General features: G+C 44.1%; 1 protein-coding gene across 3 annotated transcripts in view; it reads left to right on the forward strand.

The window, feature by feature from the left end:
- dcaf11 (ddb1 and cul4 associated factor 11) overlaps positions 1-13,281 on the forward strand; it is an 84,482-nt gene that overhangs the window by 64,059 nt on the left and 7,142 nt on the right. For all 3 annotated transcript variants that reach the window (XM_077624843.1, XM_077624841.1, XM_077624842.1), the window contains one exon: positions 1,050-1,203. In XM_077624843.1, the coding sequence (XP_077480969.1) occupies positions 1,050-1,203 (154 nt within the window). The remainder of the gene's footprint in view (positions 1-1,049; positions 1,204-13,281) is intronic.

Genomic DNA, 13,281 nt, shown 5'->3' on the forward strand with positions numbered 1-13,281 from the left:
TTAAGCAGCGTGCCGGCAAGAAATAAAACCAGTCACTCAAGCGGTCAGGGCCATACAAAAATTGAATGTAGTGCACAAAAAGGCGCACCGACCGATTGGGCGCATCGACCATTTCAGAGAAATATTTAGACTTATAAAAGCACCCTATAGGTGTCACGAGCGGCCGTTTGTCCCTCCAGGCTTGCCGTAAAGGCAGAGCAGCTGGAATCAATATGTTGATTACTTCCTGAGTTTGTATTTAAACACCAATTAGTTCTATTATCATTGTCGGATCGTCTCCTGCAAAATCCTGCAATTCCTACATGTCCTCCACATTCCTGGATGTCACTGCGTGGATACAATAGCCATGGAGCCACGCTACCTTTCTCCTCGATACCACTCGTTCTCCTGTTTCTGGTTTGGTTTCGTTTTCCGTTTCACAAGTCCTCGTTGTTTTGTAAGATCCCTTCTAAGTTATTAAAGTTATTATTTTGAAACTAACTGCCTCGTTCCCCTCCTGCTTCCCGCGCCTGGGTCCTAATCCATTCCCGATCGCGCCACGACGACGCGGCGCGATCGTAACAATAGGTGTGAAAATACGGTATATATGTGTATATATGTACGTAACGCATGGTAGATTTATTTATGCCGTACTGGCATGCTACATGAGCATACTTATTGCCCGCTTTGAATATGTCTAGGAACTTTTTTAGGTCACTGTCATGTTTCGTTTTTTTTCTTGGGCTCATTGAATGCTTTAGATGGCGCAGGACTTGGAATTCATTTTTTAGAGCAAATCCAAACAAAGCTGGAATAGGCTTGTCTTGCTCGGCTTTTTATATTTTTACGGAGGGATTTTTCTTTTCCGTCGCTGAGTTGAGTAGGTGGTACCTTCCTTCAGGGTGCGAGTTTCAGTGTGAAATGAAAATTTTTTGATTTTGGATACTTCATATAAAATACTGCAATAGACTGAGGCCGCGAAGTGGCGAGGGATGACATTACTTGTTTAATATATGTAGATCAATTCGCTATAATAATTCCCTTCCTTTCCTTTGTCTATACCATGGCAGGGCGATGCACGTTATTTGATCAGCAACTCAAAGGACCAGTCCATTAAACTCTGGGATGTGAGAAAGTTCTCTCCTAAAGAGGGGTTAACAGCATCACGTCTGGCTGTCACCCAGCAGAATTGGGATTATCGCTGGCAGCGGGTTCCCCAAAGAGGTATGTGGAAAAGCAACAATGCAAAGCAAAACTACTGAGATGTAAATCATTTAATTTATGAGAGTTGATTTCCGTTTAATGTTATCTAATCCATTATTTTTCAATCTTTATCGAGCAAAGTTATTAATTTTACATCTGAAAAAATCTATAAATTACAAAAAGTGTGAGTACTTACTAAGGTACACTAATTGAGCGGTTGGCTGATTTCATAAATATTAGGGGATTAGGGATTGGTCGATCACTAAAAACCAATCTTGTCCATTCCATCTAGAATCACTCAGCCACAATTGCCCAATAATAGGGAACACTTTAAATGTAAGCAGATAGAATGGGTTAACATACACAACCTTGAAGGCATCAGTATTAAAATATCACTATCCCCACTAATGTGAATAACTTTGATTGGCATATTAAGACCTCCAGCTGCCTTTAATGCATTCTATACAGATGGAGCTTTGGGCCCTACTTAGGGAATGCGACACAAGAAATGAAGTTGTTTTGCTTGGAGATTTAAATATTAACTGGCTCGACAAATCAAATCGGAGACAATTGAAATCACTGTTAACTAAATTTAGCTTTACACAACTAATCAGTGGCCCCACTAGACGAACTACTTCTTCCGAAACATGCATAGATCTGATCTTTTCCAATAAGTGCGACAGGATCCATAATACATTCAATATGATTACACGTCTATAAGGCCAAACCCTCATCCTGTTGTTAGTGCCTTTAATAACAGTGCAAGCAGACACGTTCGTCCAAGCGGCCATAATCCATTCGCAAATAGTGGCGTAACAAGCCGGCTCTTTAGTTAAGCCTCCGGGAATGGCGGCAAGCTCAGAGTTCATTTTCGTGACTTGGTTTTTCACCGCTGCTGCGAGATGGGCACGCGCAAATCAACTCAGCTTCTTCTTTTGACTTGGCGAAGCTCGTTCTCCTGCTTCCTCCATTTGCTAACCATGGATTCGTTGATCTAAAATTCCCTCGCGGCTGCTCTATTCCCATGTTCCCCTGCATAATTGATGGCTTGAAGTTTGAACTGAGCTTCGTAAGCGTGTCTATTTGTATTCTATTCATTTTCGGGGGGCCTTAGAAACCAAACCCAAATTGTTTTGCAATAAACGCATGCCCACACTATATATGGGTACCTTGTATGGGTGTGCCTTTAGCGTCTGACCCCACCCACATCTGCCTTCTCTCTATATAAGAAGCGTGTCGGCAAGAAGTGTTCTCAGTCAGGCTTTAGAGCTTACACACGGCGCTCCGCATTATGGTAGGTTGTGCCCTGTCTATTTTGGAGAAAATTTAAGACTTTTTATTGCCCCTTATAGTCGTGAAAATACGCTACGTGAACTCCCGTCTCTGAACCTCTTTGCCAATCACCTTAAAGCCTGGCTGTTAGACCAACAACACTGTCTAAAACTGTGCTACTGTTTGTGTGTGTGCGTGCGTGCGCGTGCGCACAACCTACCAACAAAACCCAGTCCAGTGTAACGAGGAAGTTAACATTAGCACATGACGACATGCACATAAACACACATCTAAACAACTTCAAATTATGAGCTCGTCGTTCAGTACAGAGAGCGTAGTGATGCTAGTAGTGGGGTTACGGCCGGCCTGTATTGTCTTGCAATATCAGTCATTTGCATGCCACTTTCTTATCTTCAGTTTTTCCTTGATGTAAAACAGGGCTCGCTAATTCATTTTATTTCAATAATTTTAAATAAAGAACTCAAGTACTATTTCAAAATAATATACCAGACACAGGAAATGGGCCACCCGATGTTGCAGTGATTCTTCCGCCTGACTTTGGTGCACGCAGTCTGGGTTTCATTCCCACTCTGTGGCGGTGGGGCTGTGTGACCATAAAGAGTTCTTTGTTTTATTGTGCCCTGTGATTGGCCGGCAACCAATTCAGGCTGCCCCCGCCTGCTAGCCATGGTTGGCTTGGAAAGGTTCCAGCACCCCCTGCAACCCTTGTGAGGATAAGCGATATGGAAGATGAAAGAAAGTGAAAGTAAAGACACAAGAAATGTATTTAAATTTGTGGAGATTCCGTAACTTGGATCTTGTTTTCGTATATTGGAACGGTCATTTACAAAATCAGTGTTTCGTAACCTGAAAAGTTCGTATTTAGAGTCATTCGTGAGTAGAGGTACGACTATACTTCTGAAAAAGCGTTATTTTATCCGCTGTCCAAGTACAGGCATGATATCAGTATTACAAAATCAACTAGGGGATCCAGTTGGTACAGTCTGGCCACTCATCACCATAGTTGACACTCAGACTGAGACTAAATTTCCCACCACAGGTTTTCAATTGGGTTAAGATCCGGGGTATTTTCAGACCATGACTGGATCTGTCCTTCTCCAATGTATGCGTTCAGAGTTTTTGCTCTGTGACATGATGCATTGTTTATTCATTCATTCATTTTCTGAACCGCTTATCCTTACAAGGGTCACGGGAGGTGCTGGAACCTATCCCAGCTAATGACGGGCAGCAGACGGGGGACACCCTGAATCTGTGGCCAGCCAATCGCGGGGCACCAAAACTCTGAGGCCGACGCATTTACCACTCGGCTGCCATTCCACCATGAGATGCACTGCCACGTTGGAAAAGAATCTCGTAATACTCGAACATCTTTTCAATTTTCAGGGATATAAACGATGTCCAAAATGTCAATGTAAAAAAAAAAACCACCGATCTCCCCAGTACCTTTGTCTGACATGCAGCCCCGTATCATCTAGGACTGTGGGATTTTTTTTTCTTTAGGCAGTCCTCTTTGCAAATCTAACTGGAACCGTGACCGGATAATTCGCCTAAAAACATTTCGCCGACGGACGTTTGACAGACGGACAGGTCGCCGAATGGACGTTCTGCCGAACGGAGGTTTCGCCGAAACGGGATTCGCGCGTATACGGCCCGTTAGGATTTTTAATCCAGCCCGCCGCCGGCGTTGTCCAAATTATAGTAAAAATCAATGATTCATTTCACTTTGCCACTCATCACTCTCAATTTATTAGTCTACTGTCAATGGCAGCCCGGGGAATAAGCACTCTTGGGTGGGCATGTCAGCCCGGGAATAAGCACTCTTGGGCGGGCATGTTAGCCCGGGAATAAGCACCCCTGGGCGGGCATGTCAGCCCGGGAATAAGCACTCTTGGGCGGGCAGATGTAGCAGAACCGAGCCGTGAAATGACAGCAATCGGGTCAAATCCATCCTAAAACAGCATTTAATGATTAAATACAAATACTGGAGCTCTTTGGACATTAGAACCGAGCCCAAGGAAGTGAATTCCTCGGTAAAATGTCGCGATGGAGGCGAAAAAAATGTCTATATACGTCTGGAGCTCGAGACTTCAGCGGGGCTTCAGCAACCCATATCCGCCCATGTCACTATCCTCGGATAGGCCATGGTGAAAACACCGTTGATGTGTGTGGTGCTCACACTTAGAAAAATTTATGGAGCTCAGGATTTCAGCGGGGCATCAGCCAACCCAATCCGCTCATGTGTCACTATCCTGGGATACGCTCGGGGAAAAAACCCCGCCGATGTGTGTGGTGCTCACACTTAGAAAAAAATTATGGTGCTCAGGATTCCAGCGGGGCATGTGTCACCCCTGTCCGCCCACAGAGCACTGTGCTCGGTGAAAAACCCCTCCGATGTGTGTTGGGCTCAAATTTGAAAAATTTCTGGAGCTCCAGAAATTCAGCGGAGCGTCGTCCAACCCAGTCCGCTCACGGTGCACTATTCTCGGATAGGCTCGGGGGGAACCCCCGCCGATTTTTAAAGTGCTCAAACTCGCGAAATATATGGAGCTCGATAATGAAACTCAGCATGTGTCATTAAAATCCGCCCACGAAGCACTGTTCCCGGGGAGAAACCCCTCCGATGACCGTAGAGATATGATTTACCTACTCGTGCAATTTCCGGTGGGCTGCAGAAACCCTTCGGCAAGTATGTAGGGAGAGGAAAATTTTGAATGCAAATCGCGACATTTTACCGAGGAATTCACTTCCTTGGGCTCAGTTCAATGTCCAAAGAGCTCCAGTATTTGTATTTAATCATTTAATGCTGTTTTCGGCTGGATTTGACCGAATTTGAGAGCACTTTGAGCCGTTTGGCGAATGGACGTATATAGAAGTTTTTTTGCCATCATTGCGACATTTTACCGAGGAATTCACTTTCCTGGGCTCGGTTCTAATGTCCAAAGTATTTGTATTTGATCATTAAATGTTGTTTTAGGATGTATTAGACCTGATTGCTGTCATTTCACGGCTCGGTTCTGCTACATCTGCCCGCCCAAGAGTGCTTATTCCCGGGCTGACATGCCCGCCCAAGAGTGCTTATTCCCGGGCTGACATGCCCGCCCAAGAGTGCTAATTCCCGGACTGCCATTGACGGTAGACTAATAAATTGAGAGTGATGAGCGGCAAAGGGAAATGAATCATTGATTTTTACTATAATTTGGACAACGCCGGCGGAGGGCCGGATTAAAAATCCTAACGGGCCGAGGTTGAAAAACTTGTACACACACGATCCGGGGGCGGGCGCGCGAATCCCGTTTCGGCGAAACCTCCCGAACGGCGGTTCGGCCGAATGAACGTTCGGCGGAACGTCCATTCAGCGACCTGTCCGTCTGTCAAACGTCCGTCGGCGAAACGTCTTTAGGCGAATCATCCGAGTACCACTGGAACGGCACCAAATAAACGGTACAGCATCATCAATGTATCCAATGCAGATTCTGAAGATAACCTTTATCCACAGTCCATGATGGCCTCTTCTTAGCCCAATTCAATTGTTTTTTTCTGTTAAAACATTAAGGATCGTTTCATTTTAGCTTTCCAAGATGAAAATCCCATTTCCTTTTGCGTGGTTTTGCAGGGTTCTGTCGCATACATTGGACTACAGTTTCCTCCCATTTCTTCTTCATTTGTCTTGTTGTGCATTTTCTGTTTTCTAGACAAATGGACTTTAGTTGTTTGTCTTGGCGCTTAGATGTCTTCCACTGTCTATCAATACACTTGACTTTAACAACCTTACCATTCTATTTGTACATGGTCCAGATTATCATTGCAGCTGTTTATAAACAGCCCACATCATTGGCAACCATACACTTGAGCCCAGTCATCCACAATCCATTGTAACTCGCCACATGCATCACTCCCAAGCCTTTGATTCTCCTCGCTGTTATTTTGGCATCGACAATTCATTCCAAATCGTCACGTAACTCGTGTGACGCTGCCTGCCCGAACTACAATGTTGGCCATTCGTTAGCAATCTGTTAGCAATCCGTTAGCAAAGCTGTTACATTGTGTTCAATTCATGGCTTCAGTCCATTTTCCAAGCGTTCACACCCGCATTGTGTTGTCATTCACGCCAGGCATTTCCTCTGTATAGCTCTAATATGCTGTTTCTTTGAGTATTGAGAGTGTTTTTGAGGGTTAAAAGTCCTGCAAGCACACGGAAGTCCAATGCCTGGCCACTGCCCTTGGATGTTTTGAATGGATTTACCATAATGCTTAAAATGCGCGGGGAGGCTATTTTTAGGGTGAACGTCCGCTGGGTTGATTGCAATAAGTAGCGTGCCGGCAAGAAATAAAACCAGTCACTCAAGCGGTCAGAGCCATACAAAAATTGAGTTTACTGCACAGACAAGACGCACCGACCGATTGGGCGCATCGACCATTTTAGAGAAAATTTTAGACTTTTAAGTGTGCCCTATAGGTGTGAAAATACGGTAATATTAGTCACCTTTTGTCAATCAAAAATGTGGCACATGAGGGCCTTAGACCTCATGGTGGTCCCTGGGGTTGACTTTAGACTGGTGTTCCATTCCTTTGAAGTGATGTCTGGAGGTTCGCCTATGACTTGAAAGATATCTTCTTCTTTTGAAGCATTTGATGGATGTTGACATGTCATTAGTATTGCATGATTTTTGACCTGTCAGATGTTCCCTTACCTTCAAAGTAGAACTGGGCGATATGAAAAAAAATGTTATCACGATAAAAAAGCAGTCTATCGATAATTATCACGATTACTATGGCGTCTTATTTTTTCAAATTTGATACGTAAAACGTCTGTAAATAAGTAAGTGAAATAGTATCCTCCTTATCAAATTATGAAAGTAACTACCGTATTCGCATATAAGGCGCTTTTATCGGACAAAAAAATTATGACTGAATTGGGGGTACGTCTTATATGCGCATAAAAAATCGACATGCAAAAAAATGCAAATTGACGGCGCCGCAACACTTCAAAATGGCGCCGTTGCGTCACGACGCAAGCGAATTCGGCCGATACTTTCATTTATTTCAAAATACAGAAAGGATAAACAGATAAAACGCTAAACAAAATTTATTCTGACGTCTTTGAATGAAATTCAAGAAAAAAACGTACCTTGCATAAAACGTGAAAAAACTCGCGTTCCCCTCACTGCTCGCTTGGGGCACAGCCATCTTACCTAGGTCCAGGGCAGCCATCTTACCTAGGGCGCTGACCCATAAACCTAGTTAAACGTGCTCTGACTGGCCAAACGCAAGTAGCCTTGATTTTGAAATCAAACAAAATTCCTCTTTGATTGTTATAAATTTCCTATTTTTTCCGTTGTTTTCATTAAAAGGCAGATTATATCCTTCTTTTTGTTCAAGCACCTAGGCCAGGGGTCGGGAACCTTTTTGACAGAGCGAGCCTTGAACAATTCAAATTTTCAAATATTATTAATTGAGAGCCATACTTAGAATTTAAAAGAAAACATATATTAAAATGTGTGCACTTTTTAGTCATTTCACCACTTTTAAAGTACAAAAAATCTCAGAATTCTCTTGACAACATTGTTACGCTGTCACTAATCAATGAGTATCAATGCGAGTATGCATGAAGAAGAGTAGAAAAAAAATAGATTAAAAAAGTGGCGCTAGAAGTAGTGTCAACGCCACAGTGCCGACATGACGCTTCCTATTGGTGCGTTTGGGACTTATCTCTCTTACCAGCGATTTCCATATTTTGAATCACAGGTTGGCGTAGAGCAATATGCACCTATCAAAAGAGCCACATGTGGGTCCCGAGCCATAGGTTCCCTACCCCTGACCTAGGCGGACAGATTGGGGTCCTATAGTTGTAGTTTGAGTTGTAGTCTTTAGTAAGCACCGCGAACGATGACAGTGGAGTTTGATTCAGTGTTCATCAAAGTTGACTGGAATGTGTTGTCAAAGAAGAATGCTCTACATTGTCAATTACTTGGATTTGATATAAAAGAAGCTGAAAAATCATCTGTGTACCTTCGTCTCACTCTCTGACCGGAGTATCTGGGTACATGAGGTGTCCCAGCGCTATAAAAGAACATCACAATGCTAAGCTAACTCGCTAATATTGATTTTTTTCGTTGTATTTCTTGTTCGAAAGGGACAACTATTGGAGTAATATGAACCATCGAAAGAATTGAGACATTTTTACATTAGAAGCAATACACATCTAAAACTTCTGATAAGAAAATTGTAATTTCTGCAATAAGAGAGCATCAGGTTCTCATCAAGATGACTTATTTCTTCTTTCAAATAGAATAATTTTAGATTTTGCATTTACGTGAATATTAACTTCCTTATGATAGTGACCCTAATAATGTGCTTTTGATTCATACAGTATCTCAGAAATACCACATGTGATGAGTTTTCTTAAGATTTTCCCTTCAAAGTAACACATTTGTACACCCTATTAAAACCATGAATATGGAGGTTAAAATTGGGAATCAGGAGGGAGGCTTGCTTATATGCGAGAAATTGTAAAATTCAAAAATTTCATGCGGGCAGCTTATATGCAAGTAAATAGAGAAGGTTACCTTACTTTATAAAAAAAGAGAATACAAAATATGATTTAAAAAAATATTTTTGTTCTGTTGTGCAATAAAGATAAGACAACTCCCTCCTTACCTATGAAAAGTAAAGAATATAACCTGCGGAAATTTTGACAGGCATCTTCATTTTTATAAATGATCGCTGCTTCACTACATCGCAGATTTTTTTCTAGGGATTTTTTTTAATTCATTCATCTTCCATACTGCCTATCCTCGAAAGGGTTGCGTGGGTTGCTGGAGCCTAACCCAGCTGTCTCCGGGCGAAAGTCAGAACACTCCCTAGACTGGTCGCCAGTCAGTCGTAGCGGAGACAGAGATACAAACGACCATCCGCACTCGCAATCACACAGCCGCCTGCGGGAATCGAGCCCGCGTCTGCCCGCAACGAAGTCAGGCGAGTGAACCTCTACACCAGGGGTCCCCAAACTTTTTCCTGTGAGGGCCACATAACTTTTCCCTTCTCTGATGGGGGGCCGGTGTCAGTTTGTAACAGCACAGTGCTTGCTGGTGAATTAGGCAGTGGACTCGTAGCGGGGCAGTGAGACCCTTTTTTTCCCCAACTCCCGGTTCATGCGTCCTTTTAGACCGCGAGTTTTGCCCACCATGCTAGGAGCCCCGTCCGTCGTGATGCTAGCTAGCTTTGACCAGTCCAGGTCCAACTTCTCCATGGTTTGGCACACTGTCAAAAATATCCTCTCCCGTTGTAGTCCCTTTGAGACTTTGGAGGGCTGCCAGATCCTCGCATATCTCAAAGTTTGCGCTAACTCCACGAATAAAAATGAGCAGTTGCGCTGTGTCTTGCACGTCCGTGCGTTCATCCAGTGCTAATGAAAAAAAGTCAAATTCTTTCGTCTTCTGCTGCAGCTGGGCATATACATTACTCCCGATTTCTTCAACGAGTCTGGTCATTGTACTCACCGACAGACTTACGGCATTAAATGCATCTTTCCATACATTTCTTAACAAACTCTCCGTCAGTGAAAGGCTTACCGCTGCTTGCTATCAATTTAGCAACCCGAAAGCTGGCCCGAACGGATGCCTGGTTCAGCTGAGCTTGGCGTACAAATGAATTCTGCTGAGATAGTAGTCCACTTTTTAGCTTTGAGAGTTTGTCTGCTCGTATTTGGCCTTGCAAGCTATCGTACTTGTCTTTGTGACGGGATTCATAGTGTCGGCGAAGATTGTATTCTTTGAATACCACCACCGTCTCTTGACAGATGAGACAAACAGCCTTTTCTTTGCATTGAACAAAAAAAATAATCGTTTGTCCACTGCAGGTTAAATACCCTGCATTCTGAATCAATTTTTCTCTTACCTAACTTTTTCGCCATTATTCCGTTCTCTCTTTGGCTCTTTGGGGTTACTCCGTAACATTTTTCATGGTCTGAAGCTCCTGCCCTATTTTCCTGACAGCTTGCATCACATCTTCAATGTTGACGTGATCTCCAAACTCCACCTCTTGGTGTTCCAGCAAAACGCCCTGTTGATCACGTCCGACAACAAAGACGCCACCTAGCACAAAACCCTCTCCCAAGATGTTCCCCTTGAAGCCCTTTCCGAAGGCTCTGAGGCCATTCCGCCACACTCCCGTACGGAGAAACGCCAGGAGGCCCAGACGTCGCACATGTGGCCCGAAAAATCGCCGCTTTTGATCCAAGAAAATCTCCCCGTCAAAGAACGGCCGGGCCCTAGGATTTTTTCTGGAGGCCAAGTAGGAAAAAAATCTGATAGCGTCTGGTATTGTTCAAAGGGCCGGGCCAAATGTGCTGACGGGCCGTATCCGGCCCGCGGGCCATAGTTTGGTGACCACTGCTCTACACGAGGTGGCTTATTTTTTTATTTTTTGTGTTTATATATTTTTTAAGTTCAGAATGTGAAAATCGACGCTGAAACTCGCAAGCAGAAGCAACACACCTGTCTCTCGCTTGCTACTAGGACTCAGCACTGAAGAAAAAAAATATTTTTGTAGTTCATAAAAATGTGAACCGACCCGCCATTAACCGCGATCATCAAGGTATTACTGTACTTTGCCTTCCGATTGATTCCCCTTTCACCTCTCCCCTATTAAACGGAAGTCATGTTTCGCCATCCTCCAATGTCGCTTTAGCCTTACACCCAGTACCCACTGTCCGGGTTTCTCCAGTATTAGTATACTACACTGTTCGGATCCCCAGTCCGAGGGCTTTTGGTATGGTGTAAAGCAGTGGTCACCAAACTACGGCCCGCGGGCCGGATACGGCCCGCCGGCACATTTGGACCGGCCCTCTGAACAATACCAGAGACGCTATCGGATTTTTTTCCAATTTGGCCTTGAAGACTGGGACGTTTTAATCTTGTGTTTGGTTCATTGCACCCCTGCTGAGCCCACAAATCATCCCAGTGAAGCGGGGCTTCACATTGCTTCTTTGGTGAAACGCACGGGGAGAGTGTTTCCCTTTGATGCATGCGGGCACGTCCACCGTTGCATGCACGAGCAGTGTTACCGAGACATCTGGACGATCGCATGTGAGGGCGGAGCCCTGGGACCATCGCGGACTATTCAAGCATATAAAAACTGCAACCTGTTTGAGAACGGAATAATGGCGAAAAAGTTAGGTAAGAGAAAAATTGATTCAGAATGCAGGGTATTTAACCTGCAGTGGACAAACAATTATTTTTTTTGTTCAATGCAAAGAAAAGGCTGTTTGTCTCATCTGTCAAGAGACGGTGGTGGTATTCAAAGAATACAATCTTTGCCGACACTATGAATCCCGTCGCAAAGACAAGTACGATAGCTTGCAAGGCCAAATACGAGCAGACAAACTCTCAAAGCGAAAAAGTGGACTACTATCTCAGCAGAACCAGGCATCCGTTCGGGCCAGCTTTCGGGTTGCTAAATTGATAGCAAGCAGCGGTAAGCCTTTCACTGACGGAGAGTTTGTTAAGAAATGTATGGATACTGTCGCGGAGGAGGTGTGTCCCGAGAAGAAAGATGCATTTAATGCCGTAAGTCTGTCGGTGAGTACAATGACCGGACGCGTTGAAGAAATCGGGAGGGGAGTAATGTATATGCCCAGCTGCAGCAGAAGACGAAATAATTTGACTTTTTTTCATTAGCACTGGATGAAAGCACGGACGTGGAAGACACAGCGCAACTGCTCATTTTTATTCGTGGAGTTAGCGCAAACTTTGAGATTTGCGAGGATCTGGCAGCCCCCCAAAGTCTCGAAGGGACTACGACGGGAAATGATATTTTTGACAAAGTGTGCCAAACCATGGAGAAGTTGGACCTGGACTGGTCAAAGCTAGCTAGCATCACGACTGACGGGGCTCCTAGCATGGTGGCCGAAACTCGCGGTCTAATAATGGGACGCATGAACCGGGAGTTGGAAAAAAGGGGTCTCACCGCCCCGCTACGAGTCCACTGCCGAATTTACCAGCAAGCACTGTGCTGCAAAATGTTGACGTGGGATTCTGTAATGACGGTTGTGATGTTGTGCATAAACTTCAGAGCAAAGGGAGAAGATTGTGCATGGCACAACAGAAAGTTAATGTTCCATGGCTTTTTTTTTCTATGAAGAATCCAGAGAGAGTTATTTAGTTGTTATTTATTTCATAGTGTTATTTATTTCCTGTTTTTTCTGTGAAGAACTCAGAGAGGGTTATTTAGTTATTATTTATTTCATTAATAGTGTTATTATTTGTTTCCTGACTTTTTTTTCTGTGAAGAACCTGGAAGGGGTTATTTGGTTGTGTGGCTTTCTGGAAAACAATAATTTTTTTAAGCTCCCCTACGATCGTCACACTTTTTCTGTTACAAACTGACACCGGCCCCCCATCAGAGAAGGGAAAAGTTATGTGGCCCTCACAGGAAAAAGTTTGAGGACCCCTGGTGTAAAGTCTCTTCCACATAAGGTCCGGTCCCGCACTGTCACTGTGACCAAACGAATGTCTTCCAAACTTCCCACTTGACTTGCCCTAACTGTAGCAGCACACAGTTCCGCAACTTCCAGCACATCTCTAGATGCCGGTGTTGGTGCTTGCGTTGCAATTGTATGTTGCGCTTTTACCTCATGATCGACCTTATTGGACAGTCTCTTCACTGCCCCCAAGGGCTGGGTCAGTGGAATAGGAATCACCAGTGCCCACTGCACGCGGTTCACCATCACTAGGAGGTGAATCTTTAACATCTGGACTCTCATGCTGTCTTGAAAACTCTAAATTGTCCCTAGGTACAGTGGGGCAA

Source organism: Stigmatopora argus, chromosome 17 (assembly GCF_051989625.1).
Source record: "Stigmatopora argus isolate UIUO_Sarg chromosome 17, RoL_Sarg_1.0, whole genome shotgun sequence".
NCBI classification, from domain to species: Eukaryota; Metazoa; Chordata; class Actinopteri; order Syngnathiformes; family Syngnathidae; genus Stigmatopora; species Stigmatopora argus.